General features: G+C 37.6%; 2 protein-coding genes across 2 annotated transcripts; both read right to left on the bottom strand.

The window, feature by feature from the left end:
- Positions 1-9,522: 9,522 nt before the first annotated feature.
- On the bottom strand, positions 9,523-13,129 carry LOC118818389 (extracellular calcium-sensing receptor-like). The gene is made up of 6 exons (XM_036585643.1): positions 12,915-13,129; positions 12,473-12,764; positions 11,502-12,293; positions 11,101-11,328; positions 10,888-11,011; positions 9,523-10,498 (listed from the first exon to the last, which is right to left on the bottom strand). The coding sequence occupies exons 1-6, from the start codon at positions 13,127-13,129 to the stop codon at positions 9,591-9,593; spliced, it is 2,559 nt and encodes an 852-aa protein (XP_036441536.1). The 3' UTR covers positions 9,523-9,590.
- Positions 13,130-14,987: 1,858 nt separating this feature from the next.
- Positions 14,988-18,314, bottom strand: LOC118818392 (extracellular calcium-sensing receptor-like). The gene is made up of 6 exons (XM_036585646.1): positions 18,100-18,314; positions 17,660-17,948; positions 16,699-17,490; positions 16,331-16,558; positions 16,112-16,235; positions 14,988-15,895 (listed from the first exon to the last, which is right to left on the bottom strand). Exons 1-6 carry the CDS (start codon positions 18,312-18,314, stop codon positions 14,988-14,990), a joined length of 2,556 nt encoding a protein of 851 aa, XP_036441539.1.
- Between the last annotated feature and the right edge of the window lie 987 nt (positions 18,315-19,301).

Raw genomic sequence — 19,301 nt, 5'->3', positions numbered from 1 at the left:
TTAAATATGCTTAAATAATCTACTTGATAGGAATTTTAGCCAGGATTTGGTGATAGCAGGAGAGAAGTGATTTTTTTTTCTGAAGTACAGGAACGCTAACTCTAACTCTAAACCTGAATTTAATCCTGCTCAACACAAATCACAGAAAAAATGTCGGGAAAAATAATTTAAAAAAAATCTATCAACAGAATAGGCCATCATTCATTCTTTCTCTGTCAGTTCATAGTAAAATCACTGCAAAAACTAAAGATAATTGTGAAAAGAAAATCATGAAAATCACTATACAGGGGCTTTAAAAATGTTGTGTTATTTCTGCTGTGGAACTAAAACAAACTCCTAAAATGTTGAATTCAAATAAGGCCTGTGAATATAGGCCCTATGGTTTTGTTTTGCTTTTTTATGTGAGCCTTGGATGCCATGCTAAAGGATATGTACTCAAATTTTTCATTATGACAGCAAATCCTGCTGTTACACGGAATATGGGAACAGGTGTATACTACCCTCTGCTGGACATAAATACTGTGTCTTTCAGAATTATTGGTAACATTTGCCATGGCTCTAACAGATGTTGTTTCTTAGCTTGACCTTACACAAAAAATATATATAAATATCTAACATTTCAATTAGGTAAAATTCAAAAGATTCAAAAGCACATGAGTCACAATTTTTGGTACCCCAAACAAAGTTCAACATATATTCATATTTTGTAAGCACCTATGAGTGTTTTGGAACTGCTATACAATTATATATGACTTTTTTGTCTTATTTAGGAAATAAGCTTCAAATAATTGGAGCTGTGGGGAATGTGGATGAACAAAAATGCTATACACACAGTGAAGAAGATACAACTCAGTTTCCAAAAAAGTTGGGATGCTATGCAAAATTAAAATAAAATACAGAATGCAATGATGTGCAAATCATTTAAACACTATATTTCATTGATGATAGTACAAAGACAACAAATCAAATGTTGAAACTGAAATATATGACTATTTTGAATTTGATGCCAACAATACATTTTTAAAAAGTTGGGATGGGGCAATAAAGCACCTGGTGGAACATTTCACAACTAATTAGGTTAATAAGGATCAGGTCAGTAACATGATTGGGTATAAAAAGAGCATCCCAGAGAGGCGGAGTCTTTCAGAAGTAAAGATGTGGAGAGGTTGACCACTCTTGGAAAGACTGCATGGGCCAACAGTTTAACAGTTCAGGAATAACATTTCTCAATGTAAAATAGCAAACTTAGGGCTTTCCTCATTGATGGTACCTAATAACATTAAAAGATTGAGAGAATCTGGAGAAATCTGTGTATGCAAAGGAGAAGGCTAAAAACCAGTATTGGCTGGCCATGATCTTTGGGCTCTCAGGTGGAATTGCATTAAAAACAGACATGATTCTGTAGTGGAAATCAGATGGACTGAGGTGAAGTGGAAAAGTGTCCCGTGTCTGACAAGGCAAAATTTGAAATTCTTTTTTGGAAATGATGGACACTGCTTCCTCTGGGCTAAGGAGGAGAGGGACCATCTTGCTTCTTATCAGCACACAGTTCAAAAGCCAGCATTCATGATGGCATAGGGGTGCATTAGTGCACATGACTTATATTTGTGAATATTTGTGAAGACACCATTAATTCTGAATGATATAAATTTGGTTTTGGAGCAACATATGCTGCCATCCAGACAACGTCTTTTTTAGGGATATCTTTCAAAAAACAATAAAATTCCAAGATTTTATATATTGTTATTATACCATTTTCAATTAAATATAGGATTTAATTAATTTGCACATCATTGCATTCTGTGTTTATTTACAGTTTTTCCACAGCATCCAAACTGTTTAGGGAATAAGGTTGTAGTTTGAGAGGCAAGACTTTCTACATGGATCACAGTTGGAGGAAATGGATGTATCTTGGGATCGTGGAGTTTTCCTAATTAGAATTATGCAGCACCTCCATGTAAGCAAAACTTTTGGAACCTGCCAGAAGAAAGCCTCTTCTGTTGCAAAACCACAGATATAAGATGCAAGAATTTGCTAAGCATCATTGAAACTTTGATTGAAATCAGGTTCTATGGTTATTCAACAAATGATGTGGGTGGGTTTGAAATTAAAATAATGAAAATGCAGAAAAGAGCCTAATTTTCACTGTTGGTTAATATGTGGTGGTTAATATGCAGTGTTAAGGGTGTTGTGGGGCTGTTATTGTTTCAGAAGCCCGGGGAACCTTGTATTTGACAGTCTGTTCCAAGAGGACGAGACTGGGTCATCGTAGGATTTGTAGCATGACGTGCTACCCCAGGTACAGGAAGTATACTGGAGGAAGGGTTGAGGGTTGCAGCAGCCATTTCTTTTTTCATTTGCACTCACAAACACAAACAAAATCACACCAAATCAAAATCTGGGACAGTAAGGGGAGCATAAGCCCTGGCTGAGGTTCTTGAGGCACACCCCCTCACCATCGAGGAGCAGGTATGAGAAAGGGGGCACGTAACCTTTCTTGAACATAGGGAGGCACGGCCCCTTACCTTTGAGGTGCAGGGTAGGGGGGCTATAGAGGGAGAGCTCCTTTCCTTCTTGGAGCAGGAAGGGGGAACTGAGAAGCAGAACTCTGTTCCTTCTCTGAGCAGGGAGAGGAAGATTGAGAGGGAGAGATCCACTCCTTCTTGGAGCATGTAGTGGAGAAGTTAAGAGGGATGAGAAGGCTCCTGCCCCAGTACACTGAGGGGTGCCACTTCACCAGCAGCCTCCTGACCATCTGATGATTTGCCACATGTAATTCTGAGCCTTTGTTGGCATGCAAGTCTTGGGCAACTCCTTGCCCCTCCTCTTGGGCTCATCATCGGTGCTTGGGGTCAGGAGCCTGGCAAAAACACCAAGCATCAATTCAATCATACTGCTTAAGTTATATAGAAACGATACAGTTACCACAAAATCAACCTTTGTAGTGGTCATCTCAGTCCCCTATCTAAATCTCATTGAAGCCTTTGGGCTGAGCTGAAGCAGTGACCAGGAATTCAGGACCAAAGACACTTAATGATTTAGAGAATTGTTAGTTTTTCTTTGAATGACTTTACTTCAGTGAAAGATTTGATTTCTTTCATATTTTGGTAATATCAAATGGAGAATTAACAAATACATTTTTCATTTTTTTTTTCCTCTTCTTTACCAAAGGTGTTAATAATTCCGGGGGGCACTGTAGACAGATATGTAGTCAGTTGTTCATTAACACTTCTTGACCTAACCCAAACAGATTGAATAAGTTGAATAATGGTTCTCATTCATGAAATCCTAAGAAATATATAAACAATGAGTAAATTGTTTATAAATGTTTTACCTTTCAGCCAAATTCAGAGGATCCACTGTGATTGATGAGCGCCACAGCTCTGGGGAAAAAGCTGTTAGCATGTGTAGTTGTGTTGAACTTGAAGGCCCTGAGTCTTCTTTCAGAGAGCAGTAGATGAAAGAGGTGATGAAAGCGTGAGAGTCATAGGTCAAAATCTTTCTAGCATTTTTGTGTATGTCTTGAAGTGTTAGTCAATTACAACCAATGATCCTCCCCACTGTCAGGACTCTGCCGTGGAGTTTGGTTTGTTCTTGTGAGGTGGAGGATCCAGACCAGATGGTTGTAGATGAAGTGAGGATGAACTTGATGATTGCTTTGAAGAACTGTATTATCAGGACTGCAACATGTTACAATCTGCATTTTCTGCTGCACTCTATTCACTATGGAGAACGTGTTCCCCTCCCACTTCAGATCCCTGGTTATAGTGGTGCCAAGGAGCTTGAGTTGACAGGGGTATGGAAGTCTGTCACTATTTCCACAGTCTTTTGACGGGATTGTAGTCATTTAGTGCTGTAATGTTGATCTTTACAGTGAAACCTTTTCAGGTCATTGACAAGCTCATTCAGGAGAAGGGGCATTTTTCTGACCTTATAGTTGGTAATCCCCAGGAAGCCTTTCCATACAGGCACTGGGTCATTAGCAGCATAGCAAAGTATTTTCAAAGCTTTGGCTCTCATTCCTACAGTTTGTTCTTTCTCACTCTATCCTACCATTATATTTTTCGTAACACTTTACAATACTGTTTTGTAGTTAATAAGTAACTAAGCAGGAACGAAATAGTAGTGCTGCATTAACACTTAAGTAACTACTATACAGTACTAACTAAACAGCTCAATAGCTGAGTCTGACAAGGTTCCTGCTGAACTGCTAATTGATATAGTGTATTCCAACACTTCTAACAGTAGTGAAATACACTACACAGTGTGCAGTCTCTACAATTTAATGGATTATATCCTTCATTTTAATTCACAGAAACAGGTATCCTCAGAGAAGGCTGGGGGCATCACATCACACTGTACTGACTGGTGTCTCTCATGTGCTTCTTTTGATTAGAAATGTTAAAAGGCTAATGCACATCTTCATATTTGGCCATGTGAACCAATTTGCACATCAGCCTACAAATGGGACAACTGCTAAAATACTACAGTATTCAGTAGACCAGTCTGCTTACCTCTCGTCTTTAGAAAAGAAAACACCATTCTTTTTCTGCAGGAGCACATGTGCCAGTGTTGTTTCTTCTGAACAGTAGTTCTCCTTTGAAGTCCACTTGAGGGCAGGGTGAGTTGAAGAGAGGGCTCATGGAAAATCTGACTGTGTATGTATCCTGCCTTCAAATTCACTTGCTTCTACATATTACTGAGTGATTATGTAATTACTTTCTGTTAGATAATGAATGAGGTGTTGCCATTCTTCATTTGGAATGATGATCAGGAACAATATAAAGTGAAACACATGGTAACTCATTACTAATGAACAAGGTGTTAATGATGATCTGGAACAGTATTATAAAGTTAAACACTGGGAGTTAATGATGATTAAGAACAGTATTATAAAGTTAAGCACATGGTAACTCATCATTAATGAACTAGGAGTTAATGATGATCAGGAACAGTATTATAAAGTGAAACACATAGTAACTCATTACTAATGAACTAGGAGTTAATAATGATCTGGAACAATATTATAAAGTGAAACACATAAGAAATAAAAATCCCTAAAGAAATTATGTAAAAATGTTAATAAAGAAATTTTGAAAAAAAGTAAGAGAAAATAAGCTGTTTATTTGTATTTATTTGTCCTTTTTATTTGTGAACAGTCCAAATGTGAAAACATTCCTGAGATAGCTAGCTATATCATTGAAAATAACACACCCAAACAAAATGAATTCAAAATCTGTCTGAGAGAGAAAGTCTGAGAGCTGAGACTGGTCACAGTATGTTCTGCTAGTACATTAATAACATATTTTGTAAAACTAAACATTAAAGAATACATAGTCTGAAAATATTGTGAAATATTAATATATTATAATACTGTCCAATTCTGCATTATAACTTTGATGGTAGATTATTTCCTGTACCTTCTTCCCTAAAACCTATTTGGAATCACTACCTAAGGTCAACTAAATATAAAGCAAACAACCTACATCAATTTTTCATTATTAAATGAAAACATTCTGATCTGCCCAGTTAAGTCATCATGGTCAATTACAATTAGACTTTACTTGAAATAAAATACAGGGTCTTAAAGTCTGTGGGCCTGTGTAAATTGTCTGTGGGCCAAGTATCAGGTGGTCTTCTCCAAAAAGTCCTGGTAGAAAAAAATGTAGGGAAAAATGTTCTGTATTTTTCATCCAAGTACTTCAAATATGCACTCATTTAAGTACATCTTAGTCAGTGCTTATTAGCAAGTCTTCTATCACCACAATCCACTACTACTACTACTGATGATGAGGATGATGATGCTAACGATGATGATGATTATTATTATTATTATTATCATTATTATTTTAGTAGTAGTAGTATAAATATATAGAGGTTTTGACGTTTAAAATAAACATTTTAGTGCTCTGTTGAATTGAATAAACTTACATTTAATGGTAGAATTACACGGGACTCTTATTATGAAAGCATTGATGTTTCTGTTAAGCTCAAAGTAGCAGAATGTAGAGACACAGCTGACTTGCTAATTAATCTGAGCTAAGTAGGTATGGTCTTCCTGTACGATGTCTGTTTTACCTTGTTGTTTTAGATTTATAAGCAAATTATTGCTTTTTTTTAAACCTAAAGCTGCTTCTTATGTTCTGTTATGAGTGCATTCTATCTAGCTAGTTAATTTAGCTAATGTGAGCTAATGGGCAGTAAAAATTTGTGCATCAGATATGAAACAGAAAGATGTGTAATTAATATACTAGCAGAACGTACTGTGATCAGTCTCAGCTCTCAGACTTTTTCTTTCAGTAGTAATGACAGATTTTGAATTCATTTTGTTTGGGTGTGTTATTTTCAATGATATAGCTAGCTATCTCAGGAATGTTTTCACATTTGGACTGTTCACAAATAACAAAGGACTCAATAATTGTTTTTTTTTACTCTTACTTTTTTCAACATTTCTTTATTAACATTTTTGTACTACAGTACATCATTTCTTTAGGGATATTTATTTCTAATGTATTTCACTTTGTAATACTGTTCCAGATCATTTTTAACTCCTAGTTCATTAGAAATAAGTTACCACTTTACAATATTGTTCCAGATAATCATTAATTTCTAGTTCATTAGTAGTGAGTTGATGTGTTTCACTTTATAATACTGTTCCTGATCATCATTAACTCCTAGTTCATTAGTAATGAGTTACCATGTTTCACTTTATAATACTATTCCTGATCATCATTAACTCCTAGTTCATTAATGATGAGTTATCATGTGTTCCACTTTATAATATGGTTCCTGATCATCTTTAGCTCCTAGTTCATTAGTCATGAGTCACCATGTGTTTAACTTTATAATACTGTTCTAGATCATTATTAACTCCTAGTTCATTAGTAATGAGGTGCCATACGTTTCACTTTATAATACTGTTCCTGATACTCATTAACTCCTAGTTCATTAGTAATGAGTTACCATGTGTTTCACTTTATACTGTTCCTGATTATCATTCCAAATGAAGAACAGCAACACCTCATTCATTATCTAACAGAAAGTAATTACATAATCACTTGGTAATATTTAGAAGCAAGTGAATTTGAAGGCAGGATACATACACAGTAAGATTTTCCATGAGCCCTCTCTTCAACTCACCCTGCCCTCAAGAGGACCTTAAAGAAGAACTACTGTTCAGAAGAAACAACACTGGCACATGTGCTCCTGCAGAAAAAGAATGGTGTTTTCTTTTCTAAAGACGAGAGGTAAGCAGACTGGTCTACTGAATACTGTAGTATTTTAGCAGTTGTCCCATTTGTAGGCTGATGTGCAAATTGGTTCACATGGCCAAATATGAAGATGTTCATTAGCCTTTTAACATTTCTAATCAAAAGAAGCACATGAGAGACACCAGTCAGTACAGTGTGATGTGATGCCCCCAGCCTTCTCTGAGGATACCTGTTTCTGTGAATTAAAATGAAGGATATAATCCATTATATTGTAGAGACTGCACACTGTGTAGTGTATTTCACTACTGTTAGAAGTGTTACACTACATCAATTAGCAGTTCAGCAGGAACCTTGTCAGACTCAGCTATTGAGCAATTAATGTTGAATTGATCAGTAATTTATGGGTAGTCATTCTAAGAAACCATAGTTACTAAGTAATTCTCTATGAGACTCAGTAGTTATTGTTTAGTTAATAGTGAACTACCCTAATCATTAGTTCACTGTTATCTACTGAGTAGTTAACTAGTAGTCCCTGGTAGTTAATAGTAGTTACTTAAGTGTTAATGAAGCACTACTCATTCGTTTCTGCTTAGTTCCTGATTTCTTACTTATTAACAACAAAACAGCATTGTAAAGTGTTACCATCTTTTCTATTTCTTATTATTATCTATTTAACAGAGTTGGCCTTGATTTCTGTCTTTCGCCCTGGATCCAGTGGATTTAGTGGCATTTATCCCTGCAGTAGCAGGAAACCTACAGCCCACCTGTCCCTCACGGCCAAATTGGATCTTCCAGACCTTCAGTTCTGCCCTAGCCCTAGTAGTCACTGCTGTTGCTGACCACACATCTATTGGCCCATCACTCATGGTGTAACTGTTCTATGTGTCTAGATCCTCAACTACCTTTTTTGTGACCACTTCCCTCCCACTTTGTCTTACCACTCACCCTGATTTGTTGTCCGTCTCTCATTCCAGTAACTGTTCCTACCCCTGATTCAGTCAGTTTATGTCCGGTCTCAATTCCAGTTCTCTATATCACAGTACTCTGTCCCTGGTCTTGATCCAATTCTAGTGTCTCCAATGGTCCACGCTTACTGTTGCTTAATATAAAAGAATCACCTCATGTACCTGAGAGGGGGGGTACCTCTCTCATGGACCCCTCTTCTGTTGCCTCATGCCCCAGTGTATGCCATCGAATCACCACCTACATTGATAACTTCCCTTGGTACACAAGGAAGTCATGTCAGCCCAGAAAGTGGCACCATGTTGTGTTGTTGATGGTGCTGTCCTGTATCAGCCTATAAGATTAGGTAGTCTCTGGGTGAGTCTCTTGTACCATTGGTTCCTTATGGTGTCTAGCTGCTCTTGCCTACTTCTTGTACTATACTACCCACTGTTTTTTGTCAAGCTTCAATAACTGTATGTTATGCAGAAGGACTCCACTCCCCTTTCTAGCTCAGTTCTTTCACTGCCATGCCATTGTTGCCATAGACTTTGTCACTTATGACTGCTGCCCAGATCCCTCTTTCACTAACTTCACTAAATGAGTCAGTGCTCTGCTCATCACAGTAACTTTACTCTTCTGTGGTCCTTTTCTAATCACATGTTCTCCCTATTTCCTCCCTCCTTGTTGTTGTCTAGAGGTGTACCTTTTGTACAATTATTTTCTTGTAAGTATTTTGTTTTGTGTGTGTTTTAAATGTGTTTAAATCAAATTGTTTTGTTTTACAAAATGAATGTATAAACAATAATTAAAAATTGACTTTATTGTTTTCCTGAAAACACAAAGCATTGTGCTTAGGATGTCTCAAAGATTATGAAAGGCATACATTTACTCAGATACATCTAAACCTTTGAATAGAATTTTGTGAGTTGCCAGTTTACTAGAATGACCTATCCCTCACCATTTTAACACATAGACTTACCAAACAGATGCACTTTGTAGTTATACAATAACTCACTGTAGCTCATCTATAGCTATGCACAGTTTGCCACCCCCTATCCTGCCCATCAGTGGAACAGGAGCACAATATATTGCTTGGGGCTGTGAACCATTCACAGCACTGCAGAACCAACATGATAATCCCACGTAAATTAGGAATTGTGCTGGTGCTATTGTGTTAGGCGCAGTAACATTTCTGGGTTTTATACCAATATCCAGCCAACTGTGGACTAGAGGAAAACTACAACAAATTATACAAAGACAAGATGCTCTGTGTTGCAAATTAGGAAATTTCCTCTGAACAGCTACCATAAAAAATAAGGAAAATTAAACTTGTTAAAGCAAATACTGTATTTCAACTTAACTGTGATTTAAATTCAAGATCTAAAATATTAGCCAGAATATGTTTACAGTAATTGTGGCTTTGTTGACTGTAACTCACTTAGCTGGCACTTTTCCCATAATTTGCTTTTTAGTGTTCTTCTCTGGTTTCAGTATGATTATATAACACTTTGGAAGAAAGATACAAAACAGTAAACCAAAGCTTGAGGCCAAAATAGCAAATATCTCCACAGCTACAGTGAACTTTCCAGGAGAGCTGACATAAGCTGGGATGAAGGTGATCCAAACTGCACAGAATATGAGCATGCTGAATGTGATGAACTTGGCTTCATTAAACTTATCAGGCAGCTTCCGTGCTAGAAAAGCTAAAACAAAACACAAAAGAGCCAGGAGTCCTATATAACCCAGCACAGCCCAGAAACCTATAGTTGATCCCAAATGACATTCTAGAATGATTCTTTCTTTGTAAGAATTTAGATTTTTGAAGGGGAAAGGAGGAGATGTTTTTAACCAAAGGACACAAATAAGGACCTGTATGAGAGTGAAAGCAAGAACACTGAGTCTCTGCTGTGGAGGCCCAAACCATTTCATGACATTACTGCCTGGAAGTGTAGCTCTGAAGGCCATTAACACCACTATTGTTTTGCCAAGAACACAAGAGATGCAGAGGACAAAGGTGATCCCAAACGCTGTGTGACGCAACACACAGGACCACTCAGAGGGCCGACCAATGAAAGTAAGTGAACAGAGGAAACACAGAGCCAGAGAGAAGAGCAGCAGGAAGCTCAGCTCTGAGTTATTAGCTTTGACTATTGGGGTATTTTTATATCTAAAAAACATTATTGCTATTATTATGGTAATGAAAGCACCAATAATTGAAACAGCTGTTAGCAAAATTCCCATCGTTTCCTCATAGGACAGAAATTCAATTTCCTTCTTTACGCATTCGTCTCTGCGTGGATTTGTCCAATAATCTTGATGGCATTGTGTGCATTTAATCGCATCTGTCAGAGAGAGACAGAGATATATGAATGACAAAAAATACAGATTTAGATGGAGATTTAGATGTATAGAAAAAATATGGTAATACAGATGCAACAATTAATAAAAGTACTTTGTCTTGTACATGAAGCACCTCTGTAACTAGCTGTTTCTTAAATCTTATCCACAAGGGGGGAGTTTGGCTGCAGATTTTCATTCCAGCAAAGCATGAGAACACAGACTTAGAACAGACTGAGACTATTTAATAAAACAAGTAGAATCAGGTGACATCCAGCTTGTTTGAAATGAAAACCTGCGATTTACAATGAATTATCACAAAACTTAATATTTTTAATGATGGGTGTAATGCAGAGATTATTTCATGTTTGTTTCCTGTTTTTCATATAAGTACCTGTTACATTACTTATTTCTCCTTCAGCGCATGGTATACAGTCATAGCAGCAGATAGGCTTTCCTTTCTGCACAGCCTTCCTGGTGCCTGGAGGGCAGCTCTCACTGCACACAGACACCGGCACCTGTAATAAAGAAAAATTTACTTTCCTAAAAACGTACATGATGTATGCTTTCAGTGAGACCAAGATGTCTTTTCTTTCCTTTTTCTCACCTGATTCCTATTTTGTGCCCATACAATAGATGCCATGTTCACTACTAATCGATTGTGAGCAGGAAATGAAGAGTCATAAAATCCAACATTGACAAATTCATGTTGGTGTTCTTTATTTTTCTGCCAGTTTATTATCTCATATTTTGCAGGAGGATCACCATTTTTATCAAAATAAACTTCTTCACCCTCTTTTGTTTTGAAACGTACCCTTTTGAGATGTTCTAGAAACTTACAATATAGAGCAAGATCTATATGTTAATAGTTGTGAGAACTTTCAAAAAGTCTTTATGATAAAATCTACGTTCTCCTTAAAAGAAAAGCATTTTGCTTGTGATTCAAATGTGTGTCCAAAGTTCTATGGCCTAAATGCAAATCAGTGCTTAATCAGACTTTAAACTCACTGTGAAAGGGTCAGGCTGCTTCTTTGTTGGACATGTTTGCGTGCAGCCCAGAAGGTCATGTAGAGTATGGGCAACAGCATATACTGCTTTATACACATTACTGAAAATGGGCATCAGTGACATGTCTGTAAATGTGTTTTCCACTTCTGACACTTTCTCTTGCCCTGTGCACACTGTTGTATTCTCAGAGTCATTCTGTATTTTGTATTTACACTTAAACAGAGCCTCCCAGAATTTTGTAAAAATGGCACGGCCTGCAGATTTCAGTGGGTGTATATCCAGAATGAAGTCCTTCAGACCTGTCACTGTTGTATTGGGAATCGATAGCCCTATGGCACCTTGCAGTATGCTATATTTATCTGCTGTCGCCAGTTCTAGATCAAAGATCCAGGCCTCGGTTCCCACCCACTGGTATCCAGTAACATTGTATTCAAAAAATGCATGCACCAAGATCTCCAAGTCCCATGTGTCAACAAATCCCACTATTACTCGAGAAGTAGAGCTTTTGATCTGCTCAATAATCCTTAGCACTTTTTCTTGTGAATAGGTTCTAAAAAATGGAAGGGAATATTCTAGACATATACCCAACTGTTCTGCAGCTTCAATAAATGCTGCCATCCCACTGTTACCATAGTCATCATCTCTTCTTATCGCCCCAACCCAGGTCCAGCCAAAATACTTGACCATTTCTGCCAGTGCTCTGCTCTGGTAGTAATCACTGGGAATAGTGCGCAGAAATGAGGGATATTTTTTTTTGTTACTAAGACACTCACAGGTGGCATAGTGACTGATCTAAAAACAGATTCACACAGGTGTATCAGTTATTATATTCAGTCGTGACCTTTTTGTACATTGTTACCCGGAATATGACCACATAATATGAAAAGTAAAGTATAACTTAAGTTCAGAGTTGTTGGTTTCTAATAATTACAATTACAGTTTTGAGTGATGAAAATTGAATTAATACTTACTACAGGAATACTAAAAGGTCCGATACTGTTTGCGATAGCCATTGACACTGATGAGTATGTCTCACCCACTATGGCTTGCACTTGTGCTGGCTTTGTGCAGGGCTCATCCAAGACTGCATTCTCATTTCCATTTATAAGTGCCATAGCCATTCTAACCCCTATTGCTGTGGAACTGCAGGTGTCGTATATCTTGTAGCCCAGTGAGATTCCAGGCAGTAAAGAGGAATTATTGTTGATCTCATCTATGGCATAGATCAAGGACTGTGAAAACTGGAAGGCTCTGAAATCAAGGCTAGTTAAAGCATAAAAGAGAAACACAGATACCTTATTTAATCAAACTTCATTTAGCTTCTTCCGTGTTGCACGTGTGTGTATTGTGCAGCACTAGGTAATAAAATACATATACATAAGTGTATAGTACCGACTTTCATACACTGCTTACCTCATGCACTTTGCTGGAAGTGGCTTGACCAAGTAGGACAAATCTGTGATCTCCCATCTGCTATGGAAGGGTAAAATCCCCCCAACTATAATATCACCTTCCTTTGATAGTTGTGGGTATACAGGCTCTCCTCGCAAACTACACAAACTTCCATTTATTCTGGAAAAATTGATGATGGCCATTACAACATGCAAGAGAGTAAAGAGAGACTCCATCCACTTACAGAACTATTAGGTATAATTAAGAATGTATTAAGATGATGATTAAGAACTTGTTTGTTAGATCTGTTGTATCAGTACATTGAATAGGAAGGATTTGTGATATTTATACAGTTGGAAAGACACTTCCTTTACAGAAATGTTACACTGTTGGTCCATAGTGAAAGGAGGTGGGACTTTCTAAAACAATGTGCTCCATTGTTTTGTTCAGTCTGCTTTACCTATGGGTTCTGGGGACTGACAAGAACCTTTTTGTTGGTTTTGCAGAGGGGTGGGCAATATGGCAATGTTTATTGTTTTTGTGATAGATTATGTCACAATATGCTTTTCTTCTGTTTTGTCTTTTTATATATATGAGGTGGGTCTTGGCTGTCATGCTTAAGGATATCTATTCAGATTTTTTGAAAACTACTGACTGTATTGGTAATGGCTGGGACAAAGAAGTTCTTTGTTGCTTATCATCTTGATTTTAAACTCAATATGTGATAGAAATCTATCCTTTTCATGGTCATGCATTACTTTTTGTTTCATTGGCAGGTTGGAAAGAGTATAGAGAAATCCAAAGTATGGATATTGTGTCAAAATCTTACTCAGTTAAAAGTGGAAATAAAGTATTTGTACCTTTATTGGAGTTCAACATAGAAATATATTTATCCAGTAATAACTGTTGAAGAAAAAACAACTCTGCCCTGTCTTTGTGGTTGAGGCTTTCATTTGATTACATAAGCCGTGGACATCTAAAATTCATGTAGGCAACATCATGATCAGAGAAAAATTTGAGCACCAGCAACACTGCTGTGTCCGATCCTCATGTACCACTGCGACACAGTGTGACATGCCAATAGAATGTCAGTGGTGTCATGTCACCCAAATAATAACTGCTCTGTGGGGGGTCATGAGCATTGACAAACAAGGTGAAAGGGTATAACAAAGTATACAGAGAAACAGATGGACTACAGTCTGTAATTGTAGATCTACAAAGTGCTCCTATATAGTAAGAGGAGCTTAAAAATGGGCAATGAGTGTAGATACAAGGAGGTAAACCTAATGAAGTGGCTGATCACACATGCAACACATAGCAGATCACATTTTATAATATACATACATACATCATCTAAACCGCTTCTCCTTCTGGGTCACGGTGGGGTGCTGGAGCCTATCCCAGCTGTCATTGGGCGGAAGGCAGGATACACCCTGGACAGGTCGCCAGTCCATTGCAGGACATTTTATAATATGCCAAAGTATTTTAGTGTCACCTACTCTAATTCCATCATTTCCCAAGATTCCTTTAAAAAAACACGTACATTGCAGTTGTTACATCAACATACCCAGGGTTCAGTTAGTTCTTTTTACTTAAAATAATGAAGTAAACCCTGATTTGTAATTGGTAACACACGTACTGCAAGTATAATACATCCTGCTAATCTGTCTAGATTTGTCTAGGGAAGTTACTAGAGTGCCAGTAGCTTCCCCCTTGTGGACAGTCTTGATAAACAAGGGTTAGTGAGTGAATGAGTGAGTGAGTTAAAAGCCGAGGCCATGAGGTGCTTTGTGTCTAAAAACTCAGAAGGCCGGTGTTGGTTCACTGGTTATTCTGAATGCAAATGAAATGACTATATTTTTGTAGGCAAGAACATGACCCCTGTTTCCAATTAGCACCCTTATGAAAAAGTCTTTTTTTTAAGATTTCCTAAAATTCAACATTTTGCATCAAACCACTTTGATTGATTTGTTTACATCTTGAAGATTAAATTGTCCATAGATTCTTTAGAATCTTTTTTTTTATTATTGTGGCAAGGGCTAAGTTTTTTACATATAAATAATAAGAATAAGAATAATAATAAGAATGTACAGCTCACTTAACTGGCACTTTACCCATAATTTGCTTTTTAGTGTTCTTTTCTGGTTTCATTATGATTATGTAACACTTTGGAAGAAAGATACAGAATAACAAACCAAAGCTTGAAGCCAGAATAGCAAATATCTCTACAGCTACTGTGAACTTTCCAGGAGAGCTGACATAAGCTGGGATGAAGGTGATCCAAACTGCACAGAATATGAGCATGCTGAATGTGATGAACTTGGCTTCATTAAAGTTATCAGGCAGCTTCCGAGCTAAAAAAGCTAAAACAAAGCAAAGTAGGGCCAATAATCCTATATAACCCAGTACAGCCCAGAAACCTATAGTTGATCCTAAATGACATTCTAGAATGATTCTTTCCTTGTAGTGATTTAGATTTTTGAAGGGGAAAGGAGGAGATGTTGATAACCAAAGGACACAAATAAGGACCTGTATGAGAGTGAAGGCAAGAACACTGAGTCTCTGCTGTGGAGGCCCAAACCATTTCATGGCATTACTGCCTGGAAGTGTAGCTCTGAAGGCCATTAACACCACTATTGTTTTCCCCAGAACACAGGAGATGCAGAGGACGAAGGTGATCCCAAACGCTGTGTGACGCAGCATACAGGACCACTCAGAGGGCTGACCAATGAAAGTAAGTGAACAGAGGAAACACAGAGCCAGAGAGAAGAGCAACAAGAAACTCAGCTCTGAATTGTTGGCTTTGACTATTGGGGTATTTTTATGTCTGAAGAATATAATTGCTATTATTATTGTCATAAAGGCACCAACAATTGAAACAAATGTTATTAGAATTCCCATTGTTTCCTCATACGACAAGAATTCAATTTCCTTCTTTACACATTCATTCCTGTGTGGATTTGACCAGTAGTCCTGGTAACATTGTTCACATTTAATCGAGTCTGTCAAAGAAAGATAAATAACATGGATGACAAAAAAGTTACAGGCACAAGGAAAGTATTTGAAAGAATGCATTACATATAATGTTTCCATTGTTTAGCAACAATGCATATAACTTCTGTGTCCAAAAAACTTGGAGAAAAATTTCTTAATATTTTTAGTTACAGCACCAATACCAACAACATATTGTTTGTTTCAGCTTTTGTGAATTTGTGTACCTGTCATATTACTGATCTCTCCTTCAGCACATGGTATACAGTCAAAGCAGCAGATAGGCTTTCCTTTCTGCACAGCCTTCCTGGTTCCTGGAGGGCAGCTCTCACTGCACACAGACACCGGCACCTGTGATCAAAATAAATTTTCATAGCATAAAAATAGTTTGTACATATTGTACATATTATGCTTTATTGAGACCAAATTGTTGGTCTTGTGCTTACTTGATTACTATTTTGTGCCCACACAAGAGAAGCCCTTTTTACCACTAATCGATCGTGAGCAGGAAAAGAAGAGTCATAAAGTCCAACAGTGACAAACTGATGTTGCTGATCATTAGTTGTTTGCCAGTTTATTATCTCATATTTTGCAGCAGGGTCCCCATTTTCATCAAAATAAACCTCTTCGCCCTCTTTGGTTTTGAAGCGCACCCTTTTGAGATGTTCTAGAAACTGACAAATTAGAACAGTGTTTACAGCATTTGAAAAAGCCTAACACTTACTTCACTATGAAAGCATTTTGGCTGATTTTTCAGAATTTATTCTACATGCATTTGCCAAAGTTAAGGACAAGATCCATGTTTTTAACTTACAGTGAGAGGATCAGGCTGCTTCTTTGTAGGACATGTTTGTGTGCAGCCGAGAAGGTTGTGTAAGGTATGGGCAATAGCATATACTGCTTTATACACATTACTGAAAATGGGCATCAGAGACAAGTCTGTGAAGGAGTTTTCTGTTTCAGACAGTTTCTCTTGGCCTGTGCATATGGTTGTATCTGCTGAGTCATTCTGCACTGTATATTTGCAATTAAATAAAGCCTCCCAGAATTCAGTAAAAATTGCGCTGCCTGCAGACTGCAGTGGATTTATATCCAGTATGAATTCCTTCAGACCTGTCACCTTTGTTTTTGGAATGGCTAGCCCTATGGCTCCTTGCAGTATTTTGTGCTTATCCCGTGTGGCTAGGCCTGAATCAGAGATCCAACCTTCAGTTCCCACCCACTGGTATCCAGTAATGTTGTGCTCGTAAAATACATTCAGCAAAATTTCCAAGTCCCAGTGACCAAGAAATCCTACAATCACTCGAGAAGTAGAGCTTTTGATCTGCTGGATTATTCTCAGCACTTTTTCTTGGGAGTAGGTTGTGAAAAATGTAAGGGAATATTCTAAGCAAATGCCCAGCTGTTCTGCAGCTTCAGTAAATGCTGCCATCCCACTGTTACCATAGTCATCATCTCTCCTTATTGCTCCCACCCAGGTCCAACCAAAGTGCTTGACCATCTCTGCCAGTGCTCTGCTCTGGTAGTAATCACTGGGAATAGTGCGCAGAAATGATGGATATTTCCTTTTGTCACTGAGACACTCGCAGGTGGCATAGTGACTGATCTAAATTCACATATTTACACAGGTATGTCAGGGACTATGTTGAGTCTTATTTTTTTTATGCCAGATATTATAGCTGCACATAAAATTAACAGTCATTTCCAAAATTATTTTACATCTCAGCATTTCTTTTAACATTTGAATGCCATGATAGTAGTTATAATATTCTTACTAAGGGAATGCTGAAAGGTCCGACACTCTTCGCAATAGCCATTGATGCTGATGAGTATGTCTCCCCAATTATGGCTTGCACCTGTGCTGGCTTTGTGCATTGCTTATCCAATATTGAGTTGTCATTTCCATTAACAAGTGCCATAGCCATTCTAACCCCCATCGCTGTGGAACCGCATGTGTCATAGATCTTGTATCCCAGTGAGACACCAGGCAGTAAAGAACTGTTGTTGATCTCTTCTATTGCAAAAATCAAAGACTGTGAAAACTGGAAAGCTCTGAAATCAAGACTGGATTAGAAAGAAAGAGATTTACACAGAGAAACAGATGTACACATTTTAAGGATGACATCTAGAAGCTTTATTACTGTGTTGTAATGTAACCCTATTTAAAATAACATTCATTCAAAATCTGAAAATCTCACTTTGTCGTAATGCTTACCTCATGCAATTCAGTGGTGATGGCTTAAGAATATAGGACACATCTGTAATGTCCCAACTGCTATGGAAGGGAAAAATCCCTCCAATTAAAATATCACCATCCTTTGAAAGTTGTGGGTTTACAGGCTCTCCTTGCAGACTACATACAGTCCCATTTGTTCTAGAAAAATTAATAATGGCCATTACCACATGCAAGAGAGTAAAGATGGACTCCATCCACCTATTCAGTTATTGAGTAGAGAGAATGATTGAGTGTGTGCAAGGTCTGATGTTTCAGGAGGTTGAATAGGAAGGATGCGTGGTATTTATACAGATGGAAAAGCAAATCCTCTGCGGTAATGTTACACTGCTGGGTCACAGTCAAAGGAGGTGTGACCTTACAATGTGTGCAGCACTAGCCCTAAAATGGTCGCCTTCTGCACCATCTTTTGGCATGTTAGGCACAACAAAAAATCTTGACAGAGTGCTAGACTTTTGTGATTTCATGCTATGTTTTAATGATTTCTCTGTCATCTATCTTGAAAACCACAATGGTTTATTTACATATATTCAAAGGTGTCTAACCATTAACTTTACATATTTTGAAAGTTTAGATCCTCTTCTTATGCCTGAATCTTTGAACTAGGGAAATACATTTTTCACCACCTTGGATTTACGTCCCTTGTGTCTACAATTTAGTGACTTATCAATAGGTGGAAAACAGTGAGAACCATTTTTTGTACTCTTTCAGACCACTATGAATACTTGGTGATGCCACAAGGACGTGCTAATACCACCTCTGTCTTTCCATCTTTTGTGAATCAAATGCTAAGAGACATGCTGGTCATTTTGTGCTGTTATATGTAGATGATATAATGATATTTACAAGATTTTGTACAACATGTCAAGAGGTGTGAGAGCATCATCTTTATCAAGACTTAAAAATGTATTCTATTAAACAATAATTTCACTGTTTATATACATCTATAAGCCAAGTGCACACTATGCACTATGCACACTAGTCCTGATTTTCTAGTCAAAGACAAACTTTTGAGATCTGTGACCAGCACCACCAGCTCAACAACAAACCAGCCATGTAGTGTGAATGGTTCAGTTACATGGTCAGCGAGGCATCGCACTTATCCACATATTTCCACACATGTTTGAAATTTGGTGATTAATCTTGTACAATAAGCTGTTCTACATCTAAGTAGCAGAAGACCG

Source organism: Colossoma macropomum, unplaced genomic scaffold (assembly GCF_904425465.1).
Source record: "Colossoma macropomum unplaced genomic scaffold, Colossoma_macropomum, whole genome shotgun sequence".
Lineage (NCBI taxonomy): Eukaryota > Metazoa > Chordata > Actinopteri > Characiformes > Serrasalmidae > Colossoma > Colossoma macropomum.
This window is presented reverse-complemented; position numbering and strand designations above follow the sequence as displayed.

Coding starts and splice junctions, on each gene's coding strand:
- LOC118818389 (XM_036585643.1), bottom strand. CDS start 13,129: ATGGAGTCTCTCTTTACTCTCTTGCATGTTGTAATGGCCATCATCAAT. Junction 12,294..12,472: donor GACCTTTTAGTATTCCTGTA/GTAAGTATTAAT, acceptor ATCTGTTTTTAG/ATCAGTCACTATGCCACCTG. Junction 11,012..11,100: donor GGGCACAAAATAGGAATCAG/GTGAGAAAAAGG, acceptor TCTTTATTACAG/GTGCCGGTGTCTGTGTGCAG.
- LOC118818392 (XM_036585646.1), bottom strand. CDS start 18,314: ATGGAGTCCATCTTTACTCTCTTGCATGTGGTAATGGCCATTATTAAT. Junction 16,559..16,698: donor AGCAGCCTGATCCTCTCACT/GTAAGTTAAAAA, acceptor CTAATTTGTCAG/TTTCTAGAACATCTCAAAAG. Junction 15,896..16,111: donor AGAGATCAGTAATATGACAG/GTACACAAATTC, acceptor TTTCTTTGACAG/ACTCGATTAAATGTGAACAA.